General features: G+C 41.5%; 1 protein-coding gene across 1 annotated transcript in view; it reads right to left on the bottom strand.

Annotated features, from left to right (window-relative positions):
- Positions 1 to 16,032, bottom strand: part of TACR1 (tachykinin receptor 1) — a 144,410-nt gene extending 128,378 nt beyond the window's left edge. Inside the window, exon 1 of the mRNA XM_045788379.2 lies at positions 15,051 to 16,032. Within this exon, the coding sequence (XP_045644335.1) occupies positions 15,051 to 15,439 (389 nt within the window). The 5' untranslated portion in view covers positions 15,440 to 16,032. The remainder of the gene's footprint in view (positions 1 to 15,050) is intronic.
- Positions 16,033 to 17,011: the final 979 nt, after the last annotated feature.

The raw sequence follows: 17,011 nt of genomic DNA on the forward strand, positions 1-17,011 counted from the left end.
TCACGAAAAAGCAAAATGTAAAGGAATAATAAATATACAAAAATATTCAATCTCACTAGTAAGAAAAGCACACATAAATAACATTTTAAATCTTTTAAATTGGAAAAGATGTTTCTGAAATTGTTAGGAATATGAAGGAACACTTTCATACAATGGGTGTATATATTCTGATTCACACTGCTAAATTGCTAAAGCTTTCTGAAGACCAAGTAAGCAGAATGAAGCCAAAGCTTTTATAAGTCCAATGCTTGAACAGATTTTTCTTCTAAGAATTTATCCTCATAGTCACACACATGTACAAGTGTAGCTAGAACATACGGATCACACAAATGATACTTTATAGCAAAAGCTAGAAACAACTGCAAGGTCTCAGGATGAGATGTCATTTAAATTATGATACTTTGTAACCATGAAGCATGCTCTTTTAGAGTAACATTTAATTACATGAAATGCATATTAAGTTAAATTTTTAAAATTGTATATGCCCTGGTGCCTGAGTGGCTCAGTTGGTTAAGCCTCTGCCTTCTGCTCAGGTCACCATCCCTGAGTCCGGGATCCAGCCCCAAGTTGGGCTCCCTGCTGAGAGGGGAGTCTGGCTTCTCTGCTTCTTCCTCTTCCTCTGCCCCTCCCCTCCCTCATGCTCTCTCTCTTTTGCTCTCTCTCTCTCTCTCTCTCCCTCAAATAAATAAAATCTTTTTAAAAAAGAAATAAAATTGTATATGCCACAGGAGTATAATTATATAAAATATCCAATGCATAGGGAAAAACTCCTGTAGTGAAATAATTCCTAAGAATTGACAATAGTGGTGTTTGGGCAGTGAGATGAGGGTTGATTTTGCTTTTGTTTTTCATCATGCTATATTTTCCATAAGGTGCTAATTCTCCTTAATGAATATATAATACTTTGTAGTTTTAGCAGTGTGCATATTAAATGTAATCATAAGGGAATTTGCAGTTGTGCAGATAATAATACTCAACAGTAAGTTATTTGTCTTAAAAAAGTAGCATAAGCATACCTTAAATTTACATGATGTTATATGTCAAATATATTACATTTTTTAAAAGTAGCTTGAGTTTAAACCTAAAAAAACAGTCTTAAAGAATATATTCAGGACCCTTCTGGAATCAGAATCACAGTACTTTGCATTTTTAATATTGCTGTGTAAATCTACTCTTAGTTTGCTTCATACACAACAGTTTTTGGTTTTGTCTGCTCCAACTCCATTTTTCAGGCAGTAACATTTATTGAAGCCATGCTATTTTCAAAATGCTGAGGAGGAGACGGGAGGAAATAGAGCAAGGAATTTTTGATCCAGGTGTAGAGAGAAGGGAAGACAGACAAAGAAAAAGTGATGCAAGATTCTAGATGAAATGTGGGTCCAGACAAACACTAGCAGAAAGCTTAGCTCTCGGAAACCTGGCCCTCACCCCAGGATTTGTAAATAGCATGAATCCATTGTTGAAGATCCTGGAGAGGTAAAGAATCAGCCTTGGCCACCTAAACAAGACTTCATTGCACTGCTGCTCTTAACCCCAACTACCAGACCCTTAGGACTGGCTGGGACTATGACCCAAATTCCCTTCTGATGATAATATCCAAGCTATAAAAATACTACATATTTATCAAAGAGAATTAGTGACTTACAAAGAAGTATGAAGAACAGAAACAGATTCACCCTCGTTTCACCATCTAAACACAAATGTAGAGTTCATGGGCACCTCAGGACTGAGACAGTTTTGATTATGACAGGACAAGGTCTTTCAGCAGTGATCTGGGCTCATGCTAACAGCCCCTTGTTCTTCCCAGCCGTCTCCTTGGTAGACATATGGGGCCATGTTGTGAAAGTCAAACTCTGGACACCCTAAAGTACCTAAATCCCAGCACTCTTTGCATCCCATATTGACTCAGTCCTCAAGACTGTTTGTCTTGGTTCTCTACACTCTTTCCTGCTCATGAGGAGGTAACTGAAAGAAGTAGGTATTCAAAATGAACACACTCCCATTTTAAAATACAAATGGGACTTGGAAGATAGAAGCCCAGGTCATTCTCACCTTAGTGTGATTTTAATTGGCTACTCTTCTCTTGATTCAACCCAATTTACTAAATTGGTTTGGGCTGTAAGGAGAACAGAGCAGTAATATGGGACCATGCACTTGTGAGGCAGGACAGGGGATTGCCTTAATGCAGATGTGGGCTGGTTAGAGCATTAATGAGACAAATGGCCAGAAAGGGAAGAGGATACCTTCTTTGCATTTTGCTTAGTTTTAGGCTGGCAGTGCCTTAATTGGGCCACTGAAACCCATAATGGCTGTGATCCGGCTCACATTCTAGCTGAGTCTTTAACATATTAACTTTCAGACCCTACATCATGCCAGCTGGAAAGGGAAAGGAACTGGTCTTTGGAAACAAATTTAAGTGACACCCCCAGTAAGGATTCGGCCACATGGTTTCTAGGTTATCGTCTAAGTTTCTCTTTGAAGAGCCCAGTTAAGTTGTTGAGCTAACTAGCTGCATTTCATCCTCAAGACTGCCCCCCTTTTAGTTCCCATTAGGAATTCAGGCATTTTTAAACCCTTCTGACTCCCTGGGACTATTTGGGAGAGCATTTCAGCTATTTCTGGGGTTTTCTTTTGTTTAAAGATTTTCAGAGTCAGACAAATCCTCTTATGAAAGCATATTAATTATTCAAGAGGACATTTCTCCACAGTTAAATAAAATTAATTAATAAATCATACAAGGTGAGTATTTAAGCTTATGCTCCTAATCTCCCCACATACCACCAAATATGCACATGAGACTTTCCAAAATTAGTGTCTCAGTTATACTCTAGGACAGAGCCAGAGGGGTAGCTGGCGCGACTGTTGACCCTTCCTGTCGGAGCTCAGGCAGTAGTGGTTGTTTGTCAGTCCATATAAGTCTTGGGGCACTGAGTTAAGCTATAAGAACAGAGCATCACTTATTTTTTATGATCTGAAATCTAGGACACTGAGAAGGAAGAAAGGGAAAGGAATTCAGCACTTCTAGAGCTATAAAAAAGTCATGAGAGCCTGTCCTCATAGGGAAAACCCAGATGATCTGAAGAAAGACCATCTCATGATCCAGTTGGAGGATTCAAGGCTCCAAGAAGAAAGGTCCTGCCATGGAAGACTTCGTGCCAGGAGGAATGGAAGCTGCTGTGTAGACCTTCTACATAGGATGAACACGTGTCTCTGGGCATAGTTCTGAAACATGCTGACAGCCTGAGTTTGTCAAAACTAACAGGTATACTACCCTTCCATTTCTGATGATTCATAGGAAGAATCAGGATACACCCAGAAAAATTCTGGCACATATTTCTCATGACCTCAAAGTCTCAAAAAAGGAATTGAGGGACTCAGGGTAGATGGTGTTTTTTTTTTTTTTTTTTTTTTTTTTTTTTTGGTCACTTTATCCATGGCAATGAGCCAGTCTGGAATAGAGGTCTATAAGAAGGTAAAAACATAAGAGGGTGTGGAATGCAGCTAATGCTACTCAGGTAGCAAAGTGGTTGAATGCAATCTGGGGTTGAATGAGGCTCTGCATGATTCTATCGATGTAATTCAGATGATAAAATATTACCATGAAAGTTGGAGAAGGGTAACACTTGAAGGAAGCCAAGGAGATGCAGGGCACACTGGGACTAACTGATTCCTGTGGCAAGGTGTGGATGGATCCTGGGAGCACTGTGAAGGCAGAGCTCCACCATGAGAAGGGTTCAGGGCTTTGGGCTCCTGGAAGACACACCCCGATTCCAATCTCCAACTCAACCCTGATTCCGGAACCTCAGCAGCCCATATGGCCCCTATGTTTTTGCCACCACTGCTTGTGTCATTTTGTAACCCTGGAAATGCATTTTATAAAATTCAACTGACAATGAAGAAACAGTGCTTCTATGTAAGAAGTGTGTGTATCGTAGTGTTTTATCATCAGTAGACGTTATGTGTGGGGGATTTGTTTTTAATATATTGGAAATGAGAATCTGATAGATTAGAGAATTTGACTTACCAGATTTGTAATTTTAATTGAAATACTTAGGAGGATTTAACTAATTAAGTTTGTAGTCAATATTTAGAGGCTCATAAGAACCTCATTTACTTAACTTGTGAGTTTAATTCTGAGGAGGTTGAAATGCTTTAAGAGAATTTAATACGCTAAATTTAGAAGGTTTGATTTATTAGGTTTACCAGAACTATGTGAGTCCTGAGAAAGATTTTGTTTCTTCTATTTTTAAGTCATTTTAAGGGATTTGAAGTTTTAAGAAAACCAGATGTATTAAATTTGTGTATTAAATTTAAAATATTTAAGGGAATTTAATAATCAACTTTATAAGTGCTGTTTACATTTTTAAGATTATTTGACTTTTAAGTTTGTAAAACTTTGTGACTAACTGGAAATACGTAAGACCATTTGATTAAGTTTGAAAATGTTAAAATATTTAGGAGGAAGTATTCCATCTTATGTTTAGGAGCTAACTGAATATTAGTCAAAGGACAACGGAAAGTGAATGTTTAACACTTTAACTAGACTTATAACAAAACTTCCAAGATTTCTAAGATGCATTCAAAGGCAAAAGAAACAACTTCAACAAATTGAATATCAACTAAAACACATGCAGCTGTAAGAGTGTTTTGCTATTATCCTCAGGCATTTCCCCCTTACACATTTTTGCTATAACCCTCAGATATTTGTCCCTCAGATATTAAACACTAAAATGATGCTCCATGGGACGGTGGTGACTTTGCAACATACAGGATGTGGGAAGTGAATGTGTGGTTTTGGATTGGTACAAATGAAAATGACTTAGTTTTTCTGGACTGTGATATACCATATCCAAATGCCAGGCTTCTGGTAGAGTGTGTCTCTCCAGAGGTGGGAAGGATGCTAGAAAGCATTCGTCAAGAGGTTTGCTCTCCCAACCAGGAGGATTTTAAACTATAATTTGGCAGAGTGGTAGGGATATAAATGTTTCGCCCTGTCATACTTGATGCAGAAGGAATTCAAGAGGAGCTGAGACGGGATTGGGTGTGTAGAATGGGTATAATGGTGTGCCAGGGTTTATTATAGATCATAACATAGTCATTAACTGAGCTCTTACTGGATCTCAGGCAATGAATCAGCAATTTCCCATGACTTTCCATACTTTTCCCTTTCCCTCTTTCCTTGCAGCAATACTCTCCGAGGTGACTTTTATTATATCCCTTTTATCAGATAGGGAGCCTGAGGCCCAGAGAATTTAAGGGTCTTACCGACGTTCGCGTATCTAGTATATGGTAGAAACACTGCTGGGACCACTGCCTGTGCTCTTTCCTACACTAAACTCCATTATCAAAGGTTAGAAGTAAGGTTATTAAAAGACATTCTTGTACAAAAGACATGAAAGGCACTCCATAGAGAGTCCCAAATATTAAATATAGTGATAAAGCTGAATTAGAGAATAGATCAAGTAAATAATTATAAAATTAGAGGAGCAAAGCATCAGGCTCAGGGCTGCTTAAACAATTTTCCTAGAGCTTCATGTGTTGCATTAATACTCAAGCCAAGATTTATGTCTTAAGGACATCATTAAAGCATCTCTTCATCCCTGGGGATTCCTCATCCATAGAGTCTCATATTTCCCCTTCCATGAGTTGGAATCATAGTTTCTCAAGGTGACAAGAGAGGAAGTTTGGGTAATGGAAGCCAGTTCCTCAGTCTGTCTTTGAGGTCAGTGACTTTCTTGGGTGGTCTGCTGGAATTTTTCTGTGTCTGTGGTATTTTAATATAGTATGGACTATATGTTCAGACAACTACTGTAGATATAGGACTTGGAGTGCTAGATGGAAGGTAGGCTTCTGGTTGTCCTGATTCAGGAAGGACAAGTAAAACAGAGAGTGCACTTCTTGTTGCTAGTAGGGATGTTGGAGAAAAAGCTAAGGGATTGACAACAGTTGGGCCATGGGGGGGGGGGTCCTGAAATGTCTGAGTTTTCAGTATTCTTGGAAAGACTGGAGGTAAGGTAGAAATTATAAACACCTCCCTTGATTAGAAGTGTTCTCCTGGGGTGCAATATCTGTTGGGGACAGGGTGTGGGTCAGGAATCCAATGGGGCCCAGTTAAGTGGAGTATGGAAAATGCAAGTGTGAATTAGAACACATAGTTATTCTAGAACAGGGGGTTCTGAATCAAATGTTCTATAGTGTCGCAAAATTCCATGGTAAGCACATATTTGGCCAATTTTTCTTTTGCTTCAAGGCACAGCATCGTAGGTGTGCTTTGATGTCTACCTTATGCATTGGGTCTGGTTTTCAGATTTTGGTTGATGTGTGTAGAATAGAGGTACAGTCAAGTCAACCACTATCCACACAGTGTAATGTATACCTACTCTGTGTCAGGCAACTGTATAACTGCTGGGAACAGGGATAAAACATCCTTGTTTTCATGGTGTTGTAATGTAATCTAGTGGTCAGGGAGGTGTGGGAGAGACCAACAAGTTATGGACAACTGTATAAATAATATGGGAATAGGTAAAAAGGATATTTCATTGAGACTTGAAGCCTTAGTGACTATGTTACTTGTGCTAAATCTAAGAGAACAAAGTCATCCAGTATAGGATGTCAGTCCTATAGCAGGTGAAGCTGGACAGAGTAATGGTAATAGGGTAATGTTCAGTTCTGGGTATTAGTTAACCTCTCAGTTAAGAGGACTATTAACAAACTGGAATTGCCAGTAGAGACAAAGGAGGATGGAAAATGAAAGAACCAGGAACAGTTAACCAGGGATGGAGAAGCTTTAGGAGGGATATATCTAAAAGACTGCCACATAGAAGAGGCATTATATTAATAGGAGTAGCACATAATCAGAGGCAGATTTCAGCTCAACAGAAGGAATAATTTTATAATGATTTAAAATGGAATGAGTTTAACAAATGAGACAGATTGAGGAAAATATTAAAGCAGAATTTGATATTCTTACAAAGGCCCTGTCTAGAAGGTTGTGGGGTTGAATTTTGTTTGGGTGGATAATGATGTAAAGAGTCTCTAACATCCTGTCTGGCACAGTAGGACCCTTACATCACTTTCTTGCCTTCGATGGCAACTTTTCTTAGATGATAGAGCATTCAAGAGCCACCATGAGTGGGAGTATGTAGGCAGCCGTCTAAGGCACAGGAATGCAAATTGCATGGGTCTCCAAGCTATGAGGGAGTAAAGAGTGGGAGGACAATGCTAAAAGAAATTGTTTCTAATAGTCTTTCCAAAGCAGAAACAGAATCCCCATTGCTATTTAGGATTTGATGAGACAACAGATTAGAGAGCATGCAAATATAAGGTATCATTATCAATTTTATTATCATGAAATCTCTTCTCTAGTTTCCAAGTGACAAAAACTAATAAATCATTATAATTCCCAGTCCAGTGTTCTTGAAGTTAATTTAAAAAATAAAAACTCCACATCATTTTCTCTGTACTTTGCTTTCTTTTCTCCTCCTCCTCTCCCTCTTACTCTCCCTCCTCTTCCTTTTTTTGTTTTACGAGTAAGTCTTTCCCAGATTCCCAAGGGTAATTCTTCCCTCCGTCTCCAAACTATCTCAGCATGATATTAATTACATTGGGTTATAATGGCATTCATGACTTTATCAATCCCCAAATATGAGAGTACAAGGGCAAAGGCAATGTTTTACTGCCTCAGCATTTGGGATATGGTAGGTCCTCAGTAATGGTTGGATGGATGGATGGATGGATGGATGGATGGATGGATGGATGGATGAGGAAGAGGCCATTCCCCTCATTTTCATCTTAATTTATCCCTCTTTACCATACTTTGCTGATATTACCTATCATAGCTCATCAATGTTCTCTAATTACCAAATCCAATGTTCTCTGATGAGTTTCAAAAAGTGAAATCCCTGGTATTTTTTGGATTCTAATGACACTAATGAATAGAACCAACCACAAGTCACTTCTCTTAATCTTTGTCACTCCACGTATCCTGATTTCTCCACTATCTCTCTGCTTCTTTTTCCCTCTCCTATTGCTTGAAAGGACATTCTCATGAATATTTGGCCTCTTTGCCTCTTCTCTGGAAATATGGATAGGTAAAAGAGATGTTCTTTACTTTCAAACTCCGAAAAGCCATCGGTTTGGAAAACTCCTAAATCTACATTTTCATTCCTGGCTTCTCAGTCTCTAGTCCCATATCTCAAGTTGCTTGTTAGGCATTTCCAACTAAATGTTACATTTTTCACAACCAGTCATTCTTCCCAAACACTTTGCAACTTTTCACCTCCACACTTTTGTCAAACAGTGTCTTTTATCTGGAATGTCACCTTTCTTCATCATCCTTTCTAAAAAATTTGATCTAATCTTCGAGGTCAAAGTCAAATGTCACTTTTTAGAGTCTTCCTTGATCATCACTGGATATGATGTTCCTCCTCTTCTCTCATATTGAATTTGTACAATCCATATAAAACACATCATTTAACACCTTGTATTGTAGTTATCTCTAAATCATTTTATATGCCTCAATACATAGAGTAAGGCCTTTGAGGGAAAACATGAGGCCTTGAGTTAAGAAACATCACATTACCTGGTGGCAATATCCCTTGATGTACTGAAGATCTTTGTCCAGGTTTAACTGAGTGTTTCTCCCACATGATCTTCATTCACCATTTGCTAATTTAACATCGTAATAGTAAGTAAATAAATAATACATAAGTAAAAGTCTTGTGGTCCTACTACATGTATTTACATTGAGAATTACTCTGCACTTTTCTTCAGCTGAACCTATATTTCTGCCAGTTTTTTGAAAAACCAAAGTCCTTGATAATTCAGGACACTGAAGTTCCCATGAGTAGGGTGTGACAAGTGCAGGCAGACAGTTCCAGAGAGTAAGTGGGCACTGAACCAATCCAGGAAATGTCCTCTAGCCTAATTGACCTATCCAAGATGTAACAAGCTCAAGTTTGATTCATGTCAACTCAAGACATTTGATGTTCTGGATTTGAAAAGACAGGGTCAATTGTGGTGGACGAGCTTCTAGTGAATGACCATTTTCAGTGTCACAGAGATGTTTGGTCATGGGTTGTAAGGTTCATCAAAAGTAGTGCAAGGATTCTAAAATCTATGTCTGACCTCTGGGTAGTGAAGAACGGACCTGAGATACACGATGGGATCCAAGTCTAGCCAACTGCAGGTCTAGTGGAGACTTGGGAAGAAGGCTACTTGAACTTGTAGCTGAGCATGACTGGGAGAGTGGGATAGACACCACAGAACTGTGGGAGGTTTTTGTTATTTATGCATGTCTTTGCTTTTGGTTTCTCTTTTATTCTCTCAGAGAGCTTACTCCTTCTTTTGCCTTCCACCATTACCTATCTGGGCAACTGTATTTTTGGACCTGACCATATTTCATATTGTTCAGAGACTATCATAATTTAGATGTTTCCTTTCACTCAAACACAAGATCCAGAACCAGTCTGAAGAGTGAGCAATCTTCTTTCTTTCTTTTTCTCCTCCTTTCTTCTCTCTTTTTTTATTATTATGTTCAGTTAGCCAACATATAGTGCATCATTAGTTTCTGATGTAGTGTTCAGTGATTCATTAGCTGTGTATAACAGCCAGTGCTCATCACAACACATGCCCTCCTTACTACCCATCACCTGATTACCCCATACCCCCATATCCCTCCCTTCTGTAACCCTCAGTTTGTTTCCCAGAGTCCAGTCTCTCATGGTTTGTCTCACTCTCTGATTTCTTCCCATACAGTTTTCCCTCTCTTCCCCTATGGTCCTCCATGCTATTCTTTATGTTCCACATATGAGTGAAACCATATAATAATTGTCTTTCTCTGCTTGACTTATTTCACTTAGCATAATCCCCTCCAGTTCCATCCATGTCAATGCAAATGGTAGGTATTCATCCTTTCTGATGGCTGAATAATATTCCATCATATATATGAACCACATCTTCAAACAGACACTTCTCCAAAGAAGACATACAAATGGCTAACAGACACATGAAAAAATGTCCAACATCACTAGCCATCAGGGAAATACAAATCAAAACTATAATGAGATACCACCTTACACTAGTTAGAATGGCAAAAATTAACAAGACAGGAAACAACAAATGTTGGCAAGGATGTGGAGAAAGGGGAACCCTCCTACACTGTTGGTGGGAATGCAAGCTGGTACAGCCACTCTGGAAAACAGTATAGAGGTTCCCCAAAACATTAAAAATAGAGCTACCCCACAACCCAGCAATTGCACTACTAGGCATTTACCCCAAATATACAGATGTAGTGAAAAGAAGGGGCACATGTACCCCAATGTTCATAGCAGCAGTGTCTACAAGAGCCAAACTGTGGAACCTTCTCCTTTCAAATCACTGAAATTACACCTGCCCCTTCCAGCTGGAGAAGCAGTGTCACCAGCCCAGTATGTTTCTGAGCCTCCTGTTGCTTTGTGTTTGTTTCCCAGTCAGGCTGCCTTTGGCCTCTACAGTCCCTCTTGTGGAGCTTCAGAATTGGCCTCCCTCCTCCCTTCTTAGATGCTGCTCTGCAGTACTAGAACCGGCAGCCATCACGGGTCCCTGCAAAATGGAGGTGTCACCTCAGTGTCCTCCAACTTCCAATTTTTTTTTTAAATGATTTTTTATTATATTATGTTAGTCACCATACAGTACATCCCCGATTTCCGATGTAAGGCTCGATGATTCATTAGTTGTGTATAACACCCAGTGCCCCATGCAATACGTGCCCTCCTTACTACCCATCACCGGTCTATCCCATTCCCCCACCCCCCTCCCCTCTGAAGTCCTCAGTTTGTTTCTCATAGTCCATAGTCTCTCATGTTTCATTCCCCCTTCTGATTACCCCCCCTTTCTTTATCCCTTTCTTCCCCTACCGATCATCCTAGTTCTTATGTTCCATAGATGAGAGAAATCATATGATAGTCCAACTTCCAATTTTTTTAAACATCGCACACGCCTTTTAATTTTTCTAATAGGGAAAATTTTTTGAATTTTATTTTAAGTGGGAGGAATTACAGAGTTTCCAAAAGTGAAATCCCTCGTGCCTTTTGGAGTTTAATTAGAGTTAGACCTGCTCTTGTTTAGGTATATTTGTCTCTGCAACCATTTTTCTAAGAGGATTTATTTATTTATTTATTTATTTATTTATTTATTTATTTGAGAGATTGAGAGAGAGCATGCAAGTGGGAGGGGTGGGGGGGAGAGGGGGAAGGAGAGGAACTCAAGCACACTCTACGATGAGCTTGGGGCTCCACACATGGCTTGATCTCCATCTCACGACTCTGAGATCATGACCCCAAGATCACAGCTGTGCGATCGGGACCTGACCAAAATCAAGAGTCAGACTGCTCAGCTAACTGAGCCACCCAGATGCCCCTGTCTCTGCAATCTTTTTATTCTAGGCAACCATTGCCTTCAATAAATAAGTATTTTTTCTTCAGAAGTAGACCCTTCCCCCTGTCTCGTTCCCCACTCTATGAAAAGATAACAGAAAAGAATTAAATTAGTACTACAATTTACAGGTGAAGGTTTTTTTCTCTGTATACATTTTGGTTCTAGAAGAAAATTTGGCAAAGTTTACCAAGACAGTTTGACCAAGCAATTTCACATCAAGGAGTTTATTCCAAGGAGAGAACAAGGGATACTCTTAAAGATTTATGTCTAGGCTACCTGTAATTATTAAAAATGGAAATAATTTACAACTAAAAACAGAGGAATGGTAAAATAAATGAGTATAGCCATGCAATATAACACATCCATTAAAAATCCCATTTTGCAAAGTATTTCATGACATGGAAAATGCCCACGATATGATCTTAAGGAATAAAACAAAAAACAAAAATCAACTATTGAACCTGCCTTATTATGATCCAAAATTCATCCTTAAAAGTGTGAGTAAATGTATGTGGCATAAATAACACAGATAGAAAAAACTGGTATAAGCTAGCATTCCAGAATTTTAACTGATTATCTGTCAGTAGTGGGATTGTAGATATTTTTTACATTTTCTTTACAATTTCATGTATTTTCCAAATGTTCTTCTGGGAAGATGTATTATTTTATTCATTCATTCACTTATTTAATAAATGTGTAGTGACCGTTAGGTGTCAGGCACTCTGCCTTATGATGAGGAGATAAAGTAAACAAGACAGAACAGATGCAATCGTTGCTTTGCTCAGAGTTAACAATCCCTTAAAATTGGGAGAAAAAGGTAGGTTTTTTTCTTAATTCATTTCATTTGACCCAGTAATTCCACTTCTGGGAATCTATCCTAAGGAAATAATCAAGAAAGCAAAAGAAAATTATCATATAGAAATGTTTATTAGTGCATTAACAATAAGGCAAAAAAATTTAGAAACCACCTAAATGCCCAACAGTAGGGGGATGGTTAAAGTAATAATAGCACATTCATATAATGGAATAATAGGAAGCCATTAAGGTTAAGTCATTGAAGACTTTTTAATAACATGGGAAAACGATATTAATGTTTTCCATTACTATCAATGGGAAAAAAGTAAGCTGCAAAAATATTTAGAATCTGACCTTAATTATGTAGTGTAATAGTCATAAAAGAGAAATTCAAATGTTAACAGGTGTTATTTTTGCATGGCGAAGTAATGGTTGATTTGTACTTTTGTGTCCATGTTCTTCATATTTCCCAAGTTTTTGCAAGGCACAGGTTTAATTTTATAATGAGGAAAACCATGTCACTTTTGTTTTTAAAGACTTGACTCAGACATTATCTGTTAAAAATTCAAAGAACATACGAAAAGATAATTTACCACTTTCTTAAAGTCTGCACTGCCTTGGTGAAGAAAGGAAAGATAATTCATATGGAGACAGCTTACCACCCCTTTCCTTTCTACAACATTCTTGGGAGAGAATGGATGACAGCAAATGCAGTGGAGCTACCTCCATCACAGGGCCTGGGGGGATGAATTCACTGTGCTTATGAGGCTGAGCAAGGAAAAACAGAAGGAGCCCTTGGAGGACTTGGAGACAGAGCCCTGAAGCCTAATCCCAAACTCTACCTTGAATTCTAACCTTGAGCATGATGTTGATAATCTCCCTGGGCTGTATCTGTACATTAGGGACCTGGGAACATTTCCCACTGCTGTCATTTCCCTCACCGAGCAGGTGTCATGCAGGGTCAGGGTCCTGTCTCTGGTTTGCCTGGAGAGAAAGAACAATGGAGCCTGAGATGTCAGGGTCAAGGCAGCCAAAATCTGGCTCCCTACCCAATCCAGTGTGAAGACTTTGACCCTGACTCCTGCCCCTTGCCTTCTAAGTTCAAAGAGAAAGAGCATGGCTGTGGAACATGTCAATTCTGTGTAAGCCGAAGCAAGAGAGCTGGCTGCTGGTGCTCTATCAGCTACTGAATGCTCAGGCACATACTGACTGACAGGTCTCCTTTGAGCTCACACAAGGCCCAAGTGCATTTAAAATACCAACTTTCCCTCTAATTTAAAGTTCATCAAGGCTGAAATCACAGCAGGTTTCAGTGCACCTGTATTCAGTCATATATCATGCTCTGGGTTTTCTAAATGTAAGGGTCTGCTGCACAGCAGCAGCAACAAACTTAATATCTGGAAACTAGAGTACCATAAAGATAAATTTACAAAAGAATTCATTTCACTACCACTTCGAGTAATTGGTTTACTTTCTACATTTAAAACATAAATTGATTCACCACAACCTGTTTTACACACAACGTACCAAGCACACAGAGTTGCATCAAGGGAGAGGTACAAGGAACTTAGAAATCAGCATTTGGACACCACTGCAAAAGGTGGAAACATTTCTCTGATTGACTACAGAAGCTGAAAAAGACCTCAAATCAATTGCAAATGATAAATAATTTTTATGCTAAAAGAGTTTAGTATTTTGGAATTTTTTTTTTTTTTTTTGGAAATTTTTCTCCTAGGTCCTTCTTTGGGCTTCCCATAATTCATTGATTTCAGCAAGGCCATTGAAAGAACCGATTTTAAAATCCCAGTGGCAGGTGTTTTCAACATACCTCCACATCCCAGGTAAGCATTTAATTCCTGTGCACACATAGATACACACGTTAGAGACCTATAACACCCACAAAAATGTCAATACAGATAAAGTGGTGCTCTAATTATCAATTTTCCATCCTGCCACCTGAGGAGCCATTCATTCCAGAATGCTAGCCCCAGTATTTGAAAATGACAATATTTTCATTTTTAATCAGCTTCTGAAACCCTAGTTAGTTGCAGGAAAGAAAGAGCTTTCAAGTGCCTTTGCCAAACACGTTTCTCTGTGGACACAGACAGTTTAAAAACATTGACCTTACATGACAAGAGAAATTTAGAAAAGCTCCTGGGTAAGCTCCCTGGGTCCCCATCTGTGGAGTTCCTGAAGAACAGCCTAGGTGCCTCTCATTCCTGAATGAGAGCTCCTAGCAGGGTAGACAGAGCCAAATTAGAATCCTGAGTATTTTATGATTCTAATGAAATGCTCTTCACATACAAATAATATTGGAGAGTTGAGGTGGGAGCAGAAAAATCTCTGAATGTCCAGGAAAAAGTGAAAAATCAGAAATTCTGCTTAGATATACTTAAAACTGGAAGGCAAAAGAGGCTGCCCAGCAAAATAGCAGGCTTGCAAGGATTTACAAAGCCCCAGCCAAAGGCCAGCCCCTTGGCCAAGGCCTGGGTATCCCCTTCAGGCTTTCAGGGTAAAGGAGAGGATGAATGTATGGAAAGAAGCAAAGCAGGAGTGGAAAGGAAAGCGTCAAGGAGATGAGTGCAGGAGTGGTGAGGAAAATAGGATTAAATGAGGGGAAAAGGAGGTGTGTGAAGAAAGGGAGACTGTCAATGAGTGAAAAGGAGGAGAAAAGGAAATGGTGAGATAAGATAATGTGCCCCATGCACAACTGACTCAGTTGGCTGTCAGGAAAAACCCCAGGGTACAGGTGACCAATTTACAGTGCAACCCGGAAGCTCACAGCAATGCCACGGTCCTCTGTGGACACTTTCTCCCTTCTGCGCAAAGGGCAAGCTCACCTATCGAAGGCCACAGCCGTCATCGAGTAGATGCTGGCGAAAACAGCGGCGATGGGGAAGAAGTTGTGGAACTTGCAGTAGAACAGGCCGTAGTACCACTCGTTGTGGACAGCGTAGGTGAAGTTCACCACTGTGTTGAATGCCGCCATGGATGCCTCTGCGAAAGCCAGGTTCACCAGGAAATAGTTAGTCACTGTCCTCATTCTCTTATGGGCCAGGATGATCCACATCACCACCACGTTGCCCACGACGGAGGTCACCACGATTACCGTATAGGCAGCTGCCCAAAGGACAATTTGCCAGGCCGGCTGCACGAACTGGTTGGGCTCCGAGGTGTTGGTGGAGATATTTGGGAAGAGGTCGGAGTCTACCTGGAGGACGTTATCCATTCCTCCTCTAAGTGGTTATGCCCACCTCTCTGCACACACCCCGCCTTTGCAGCAGGCCTTGAGGCTGACGGCTGGGGTCAGGGTCCTGCTTAACCAAGGCAGGAAGGCTGCAGGCTCTTTCTGGGCAGACCTCTTTCCTTGCAAGCAGGAGTTGGCGCTCAGAAGATAAACCCTTCTAGATGCGCAGTCTGCTTCCCGTGGCTCTGAATTCCTCCACTTTCAAGCATCAGGAAGCATTTGAGTTCAGAAATCCGGAGACAGCGTCTCTACTGCGTGGGACTGGAAAAAGGAAAGAAATTCCACGGTCACGGTTCCAGGAAGCAGGAGACCCCGGCCGTTCTGCACCTGCTGCTGCTTGCAACTCCTGTTCCCTCTGCTTGCAGCGGGAAATGCAAAGCCCTGTTCTGCAGGAGGACTTCAGGGCGAAGGGGAGGGTGTTCGTCACAGAGCGACCTGTAAAAGTTCTGAGTCTTACGGCGGGGATTCTGGGGCCCCTTGTCTGTCTGGAGATTTTTCCTTTGCTTTCGCTGCGCTGCAGCCGCCGCCGTCGCCTGCAGCTTCGCAGGCGCCTCTTTGGCTCGGGTCCTGCTGGGCTTGGGAGTTAGCAGAACCTCGGCAGCCTGCGCGCGAGGCTTTTATAACCCTCTGCAGAGACGTCACCGGGAAGGGGCAGTACCTGGGGCTGCGTACTCGCCAGTCCTCGTGCGCAGCGCCGCAGCTGAACCAGCTGTTGGCAACTGTCTCACTCCACAAACGCAGCCACCCCGCCTTTTGCGGCTACCTGCTGTGGGAGTCTTCAACCCGGGCGCCCCACGCACTCCGCGAGGGGGCGCTAGGTAGCCTCGGAGTAATTGCGCCGGACGGAGTCTGCGGCTGGAACCACAGAAAGGAAGAATTTGCGAAAAAGCTGTAGTGATGGACACACAACTTCCAGGGAGGGCAGCCCGGAGCGCTGCGACAGCTCTGCAGAGGCGCCTGCCTGTGGCTGTGGGAGTCGGGCAAGTGTAGGGGCGACGTGCCAGCGCTGCGCTCCGGGCCTCTCTCCAGCCTGAGTGTACCATGGGCTCGCTCTGGCTGGAACCGAGAAGCAAGAGGTGACGAAGCCCAGTTCCAGGTGTCCGGAAAACAACTTTTCTGAGATCGTGTTTAGGAAATATCCCCAAATACCTAGTTCCTTTCTCTGGGTGGACCGATTCCACTGGGGAAGCAATGATAGACTCTAAGCTTTGGGGACACCTTCCCCAGTTTCCCCGGTGACCTGGCCCCTCGGTCCATGAAAAGCTCCAGCTGAGCTCTACAGCTGAGTCCCCTGCGCAGACACCTATAAGCAGTGTGTCGCCCAGACGCGTCTCTCTGGGATCTCTGCCAGCACCTACTGCGGCCTCGCTTTCACCACCCAGGGACCTAGCAGGTTTTGCCTCTGCGCCTCTGCGGCCTGCGGGCCAGAGCCCGGCCGGGTGGCGTCGGGGGATCCTTCCCCTACTCCCTCGCAGGTTTGCATAGGGACTGGAGGGCAATTCTGTTCCCCTTCTCTCCCAACCCAACCCCCAGCCCCCGGCCCCCGGCGGACTT

Source organism: Ursus americanus, chromosome 7 (assembly GCF_024610735.1).
Source record: "Ursus americanus isolate L20-20 chromosome 7, mUrsAme1.1.p, whole genome shotgun sequence".
Taxonomy (NCBI): domain Eukaryota; kingdom Metazoa; phylum Chordata; class Mammalia; order Carnivora; family Ursidae; genus Ursus; species Ursus americanus.